Source organism: Asterias rubens, chromosome 6, assembly GCF_902459465.1.
Source record: "Asterias rubens chromosome 6, eAstRub1.3, whole genome shotgun sequence".
Classification (NCBI taxonomy): domain Eukaryota; kingdom Metazoa; phylum Echinodermata; class Asteroidea; order Forcipulatida; family Asteriidae; genus Asterias; species Asterias rubens.
Window position 1 is genome coordinate 10,316,925 of NC_047067.1, and position 7,660 is coordinate 10,324,584.

The 7,660-nt window shown below is 37.7% G+C and overlaps 1 protein-coding gene across 1 annotated transcript in view; it reads right to left on the minus strand.

The window, feature by feature from the left end:
- LOC117291949 overlaps positions 1–7,085 on the minus strand; it is a 32,385-nt gene extending 25,300 nt beyond the window's left edge. The window contains exon 1 of the mRNA XM_033773970.1: positions 6,434–7,085. Within this exon, the coding sequence (XP_033629861.1) occupies positions 6,434–6,503 (70 nt within the window). The 5' untranslated portion in view covers positions 6,504–7,085. The remainder of the gene's footprint in view (positions 1–6,433) is intronic.
- Positions 7,086–7,660: the final 575 nt, after the last annotated feature.

The window sequence follows — 7,660 nt, forward strand, 5'->3', positions numbered from 1 at the left end:
TAAAAGTTGTTGTAATAGACATAAAGTAAATATTGGCCAGGAATGTTGAAAAGGGTTTAAGAAAACGCTACGAAGCCGAAAACACCCCACGTAGCACTAGTAAGGACTTACGCACTCGATTGAAGTTACGAGTGCTTCGTGAATATGACGCAACTCGCTAAGAACGAACTAGTAACACGTAAGTGCTTACTAAGGCATAAGAAGGCTTCAAAAATTAACAATTTTACAGCATTCTTGTATTAGGTAGGCCTATATCCTTTTAAACCAAAGTAGTGGACGTCATAACTATTTTAGGCTATTGCTAAATAATGGATCTATGCTTGAAACGGTCACCTAAAGTCCCCAAAATAATACGGTGCGACATCGGTGGGGGAAACTATTGTATAAACCATACGTTTACCATAAACAGGTCAGTATGGCTCGCATGAAAGATTTTAATAAGGAGAGTGACGAAAACAATTATACCCCAGTTCAGATAATGAAAACAATTATTACGAAAAAAAAATCAATGGCAATACAAATGACACTGAAATCTATTAACTGGAACTCTCGCATGTTCGTATTGAAGTGTATGGAATCTTCATTCATTACCATTTGTGTGACATATCTCTCTTTTATAGTTTGTTCAGCTCCTTTGTCATCAGCCATTTGCTTTAGCACTGCTAGTTTATGTCTCTTTGTTTGTAGTTTGTCTATTTTGGCTGTCTTCTATACAAGCATTGGCTTAAAGTCACCTGAAAATAGATTTTTTTTCTTTTCTTTCAAACATAAGAGTATATGCTTACGAACAATAAAACAATTTTTTTAGTAATTGTTTGTCACGATTTATATGATTAAAAAATATATAAAGTTGTTTGGGGGGCTGACTCCGCCTACCCCTTTTGTGACGTCAATCGAGGCAGACTTTGCCTGCAATGCGTATAGTAAACACACGTGCAAAGTACATGTACGTCCAAGTCGTGAGTTGGTACATCTCAAAAAGTGTTTTTCTGCATTCAGCAGCAATACACCTGGTCGGCATTGCCGGAAAAAAAAAACACACAAAAAAATTTGTTTTGAAACGTACAAACTCACGACTTGGTCCGTACATGTACTTTGCAATTGTGTTTACTCTACGCATTACAGGCAAAGTCTGCCTCGATTGACGTCACGAACAGCGCCCTCTCGGATCGGGGTCTACTCTTAAATTTGTAAATAACATAAGAACTGATTTTTTAAAACCTTAGTTAACTGTTTACTCACATGCCACTCATTAAAACACATATATTAGTGACAAAAGCTTTATTTTGAAAAAATACCACTTCCAGGTGACCTTAAAATTACAGCCTCATACTTTCTTTATTTTGTTCTTCATAGATTATCTATTTTCCCTTTATCGTATATGCTTATTAGTTTGCTTACCTACGCATTATGTTTTGAGAAAAGCAGAAAAATGTTGAATTTAATTTGATTTAATTGAATTCACCTTCACTGGTAAAATGTTTAGTGTTCATCACCATTCAATAAAAAAATGTGGCATTGCCGTTTGAACAATTGTATAACCCTGATTGAATTACGATTAAATTATCCACATATGGGACACTGTGAACAATTACACATTCCTACCCGTTTCATTCATTCGTCAAAAAAATAGTTCGGTGCAGGAAATGGTTTCTTATTCTGTCACATTGAATTACCCGACATTTCATTTCAACAGCCGGAACAGCTGTATTCAATGAGCTAAGGTCATAAGACCAATTACTGACACGTTGTTCACGGTTCAATTATAAAAAAAAATAAAATAAAAGATTTATACCATTATAATTAATACCAAACACAATTTATTGGACCATGTTATAGGTTCAGTGTCGAACGATTGTAAATCAAATGGAGAGGTCATTACTTTATAAGAGCTATACAGCATCTCACACGATGATGCAAGGTTGGGGTGTTGGAGAGAAAAACAAGTAGTTTCAAAGAGTCTTGAAATCAATGCGTGAAAAAATACATCTTATTTCCGGGAATATGATGGACACTATAAATTATGACTCTATAAAAACAGATTGGGTAAATTCGGCTGTATACACCCAAACCATACAGTGAACTCCTATATAAAGTGTCAATCATACCTCAACAAGATAATAGGCATATCCGATAATATGCTTGGACTAGAAAAACCATAGTCGTAAACTATGTATATTATATATATATACAACCATGTATACAAATATTTTGTGAGAAGTGTTGGCTCTGAAAAGAACCGGTGTGGTCTCAACGCTTTAAACATCTGCTTGCCATGTGCAAGAAAACGATGACCACATTTTAAAAATAAGAACACTATTTCACAATATTATGAGCACTGTGAGTCTTTGATTATTTGTGTTGTTGGCATCAACGATTCATTTCTTTGAATGTGTTTTGAAAATAAACTCGTGGTTTTTAGTGAGCCCAAACAATAAATTACTCTACTGGCGTAATAGGGCTGAAACTGAATTCACAGTATAACGTTATAACCATGATAGATAAAGTGTCCGGGAAAAATATATCTTTGAATATTAAAGCATAATCGGTGTTGATTGAGTAGCTCTTTAACCAGTTGTGCAGAAAATTGGTTGTGATAATTATTTTAATCCATAACATTCTCTAGTTTTCAATAAACAAAATCATCAACCGACTGGTTAAAATTTCAACAAATTAGGTTGTCACGTTTGCAAGTAACCTACTAGGTTGAATATTTATTTGACGGGATTTGTACAAGTTCACATCATGTGCATATATTGCCTCCAAAGGCGGTTGCAGTTTCCCCGAAAATCTTCCGCGCTGCGCACTTGAAGTTCGCCGGCGGTATCGAACCCCTCATCGGGCACTCTACAGCATTGTGAAAATTATATGTGAGGCAAATTGAGTAATTAGGGCCAACGGAGAGTTCGGGGACAACTTTGTTAATTATAGTAGCTCAGGCAGGAATATAATATAGCGCACGTATCTACAAAACAAGGTACTCTCAAGGCGCTGAGTATATACAAATTTACAGAAAGTGGGTTATTGCAGAGATGAATTCTGAGACCCAATAAGTAGCACCTTTGGGTTTACTAGGTGCTACGGCGCACACAGCAGCCACAGCAGGAACACCGGGGCGAACCCGGTTTCGATAAGGGATGGGGGCACTGACACCAAGTTTATCTTCCCAATTATGCTTTTACTTTTATAAAATAACAAGTTTTTCAAGGGCCATTTGTCGGAAATGTTTTATAATAATGACATGGTTTTCCAGCAATTAATGCACACTTGATGACATACTGAATTTGTTACTCGGTTAAACCATAATATAGAGCAAGGTTACACTCAATTCCTTTTGGAATTAATTACTCGCACACACCGTGGTTCAATAATAGGCCTAAGTGCGGTTGAAGATAACCGATGGATTGAGGTAAATTCACATCATAACCTGATTGGCTTTGAATCACGATAGAATATGTAATCACGTAGATTCTGTAACCACGTACAGATTCTGTTTACAAAGCGCCATTTCAATGGCTAAGTTTAGCTGAGTCTTGCCTGGTGCATGTTTCCCTCCATCATAAAAACTAGACCATTTGAAGAGGAATCTCAATTCATAAGTTCAGCTCCCCTGAGTTCTTTATATCTCGAACGTTTTATTCTTTAGCTCCATATTGTCCAGAGTGGCACATAGCCTTGTTCATCTCTTTGGAACTCCTTGCCTAGTTCACGTTTTCCTAGAGGGGCATATACCCCACAATCTAGACTGTTTTAAGAGGAATGTCAATTCCTACCTTCAGGACCCTGAGTTATGTTCACCTTAGTATTTTCCTGCTTTGGCCCCTTTACCAAAAATGGCTTATATTGTTTTGGGCCTATTACGAGATTCTGTGTAAAAAGTCCCATTCCAACAGCTGAATTTCACTGCATCATATTATTTGGAACTCCTTGCCTGGTCCAGTCAATCTTATAATCTAGACTGTTTTAAGGGGAATATCAATTCCTTCCTAAAATTCAGTTCACCTGAGTTATTTTCATCTTAGAACACTTAAAAGTGTTCTGCTTTAGCCCCTTACCAAAAATGGCTTATAGCCTTCTTTGGGGCAAACTTACATATATAAACAACAACTCCAAACTACGATATAGAACTGAGGCAGACACTTAATGAGTCTGTCTTTAATCCAGTGTTCATCAGAAAGAATGTCCTTGGCGGCATTTTTCAAATGCATCCCTTTCTGAGTCTGACTAAGGCTGATAATATTATTGTCATCTCCTCGCATCTGTCTAGCTTAATGTGCTGAGACACATTTCCCTCTTATTTTTGAAGTGAGGCATGCGTACTGTAAATAATAACAACAGTACCTATACTTTGACCATTGGTTTTGTAAAAACATGGCGGCAATAAAATCGAGGTTTAATGAATACAATTCACACTGTTTAATTGGTTTTCCTGCATGCACTGTGCCAACAGAAAATACAATAGTGTTTTGCTTTGTAAATAATGTCAAATGAAATATGGCTATTTTTCTGTTCAAAGTTCAGTATTACATTGAAATAACAATGCGTAATTTACACAATTCATGCATAAGTACATATAGAATAGAATGTTTAGTATGAGTGGTATCTCCATAATATGACACAGACACAATTTATACAGACACACTCCCAGTGATACAAAACTAAAATGAAACACAGTTATCATAATAGCTTTACCGGTTATAGGTATACAAAACAAATGCTAATATTTATGTGCATATAATAACAACAAGGTTTCATACTGATAGACCGTAGACTAAGGCCCACTCAATGTTGTGTTTAAACGCAATGAGTGAAGTGACATTTAAATAATGTGTTGGGAGACCTACAACCGTTCGACGCCCGTGGAGCACCATGATTAAAACGAATCGTCAAATTAAACAGCTTCGACTCCTGAGTGATGAGAAGTCAAGCCATTATCAAACATAATTACCGGTAATGGTTTTACAAATACTAATGCTTTTTTTGTGGATTATAACAATCGCAAAGGTTTCACATTGATAGAAAGATTGTATTAGACTATGTGCTATACTAATGGTTTTTTAACACCATGGCTGAAGTGACATTTTAAACACTGTGTTGAAAGCTCCCGTGTAGCACATTATTAAAATAAATCGTCAAAATAAACGAGCCTCAATTCCCGACTGATGAAAAGTCAAGCCATGATATCAAGCAGCATCACTGGTCATAGTTTAACAAAACAAATGCTAATACTTTTTGGTTATAACTACAAGGTTTCATATATAGACCGTATTTGACAACTCCTTGCTCTATGATTAGACTAGACTATGCCTATACCCAATGTTTTGATAACACCATGACGAAAGTGACATTTGGAGCACGTTATTAAACATGAAAGCCTGAAAATTCACATCTTCATCTCCCGACTGATGGAAAAGTCAAGCCATGTTTGATATTTTCGCATCCTTTGTGAGCTTCCAAGCCTTTTCTTGGGATTGGAATAATTTGCTTCTTGCCGATCGATTCGCACCTGCTCCAATGTTCCCCGGCCGTGCCCAACGTAATAAAAATCATAATTCACAAATCACCCATGACAATTTTTTTCCTCCTAGCCATGATCGCAGGCTTTGGGGTTGTTATTATTGTCCTTTTAAAAGTGCATACGGAAATATTTGTATAATTTCTTGTGGATATTATTATATTGAATGATTTAAATGTTCATTTATATTTTATTCATTTTAATTTTATCTAATTTGTACGCCTTTATATATTATTTGATCGCAGGCTGAGGGCTATTATTGTCCATTTTAAAGTGCATACGAAAATATTTTACGATTTTCCTTGGATATTGTATTTTCATTGTATTGAATGACTTACATGTTTATTTATTTGTTATAAATTTTAACTGTGCATAGTTTGTACGCCGTTATATATTCTAACTTGTATGATTTTCACAAATATTTATACGTATTTGGTTTGCGGTTAAACAACATGCGGTGACCGGTCAGGTAGATTATGTTCTCAGCTCACCATGCAATGCCTCACATCTCACATCATTTTTCTTATTAATGATGATACCTGTTAGTGGCGGTTAACCGCTGTCTGTTATTAATAAAACAAAATAAAAAAAATATCTGCCGTTAATGGGTGAGAAACCCCCTATATTAATGTGTGTGATTCGCTCGGTGGTTTGACCTAAAACAGGAGTAATCTGGGTTATGCAAACATAACAGGCAAATGTGTTGTCACACACTACAGGTATAAATCTATAGGGAGGAAATAAATGCAGAGAGAAGCTGCAGCGTGTAGCACGAAACATGAAGTGGATTATGCAGGAAGAAGCTTTGCCACAGACACACACAATGTATACATAGAGCTCGAGAGTTGGAGGTAAAGTAAGTGGATTAAATTGCCCCTGACTACTATCAAGAACGAGCAATGTTGTATTGGCTCTTACCGCATGACATCAGCCTGAGCAAGATGATGGCGAGACCCGCCTGCAAGATGCCGGCTGCATCCATCTGCATTGCGACTCGCGGGGCGCCCAGGTGTTGGTGGAGTTTGGAGTTACCAAAACAAAACAAAATCTCAATTTTACAAGAAGACTCGTCAGCTTAGCTTCCCGAGTGATAGGTTCGCTGTGTTATTAGTCATTGAGGAGACAGTGTGTTGAGCCTTGGAAAAGGCTTCAACCGCTATCACAAGTTCGAGATGACTTGCTATGCTTCGACCACCTTCGACCAGCAATGTGTGATGAAAACAAATGAGCCGTTACACAGGTGCACACTGCAACTATACCATCATCAAGGAGTTGTAGGTGTTAGTATTTTTTAACACTAAGCTGATTGTTGCCATGTGATGCACTCTTTATTCTCCAAGCGACCAACCATATTTTCCCAGATGCAAGATATACTTCGGTCGTCGTACAGAGAGATGAAACCACGCACAAGTTACGGAAGGATGTCACTAATGACGGGGAATCCTTGGTGATCTTGCGTGCCGACGAACCGTACGTGCCGTACGCAGATGTGTGGAATGACTGTGTGTTAATATTATGCAGGATGGTGTCTCCTTCATCAACGCAATCTAACCCCAAAGTAAAGGCGGTGCTTTTGATGGCTCGCGGTGGGGGAGCTTGGCGCGCATCGACACGACACGAGTACACGAGTATAGAGCAGTACAACATTCAACACGAAGTCTCGTTAAAACAACACAGCATGCTGGTTTTTTTAATGTGTTTTAGCATTCTCGTAGTGTATTCTTTAGTAAGGTGTCTACTTGCAAAGGTTCAATTACCGTTTTCCCCGTGATATCCACGCCGTGAATATTTACAAGGGAACGGTCAACATTGACACTGTAAAAGCGGACGTGGACTAAAAATAACATTTTCTTTGAATTTCCACATGGTGGTTATGTACGGCCACGAAACCATGGGCTATACTCGTGATGTCACGGCCATTGGTCGGGTTTTGTTGGCGCCTCCGTGTGTGTGTTTTTTGGCGGGACTATTTTGACATTTAATTGAAGTAATTGAATCGTCATGACAACAGCGATTCATCTATAACCTGAGTTTGTTCCGTCTGAACCGCGCTGATCAGTAGAGGTTGTTTAAACATGGCGCTGACATTCCCTCATTTTATTAACAAGACGTGAGCTTCATACGATCTCCACATCACGACTGCAG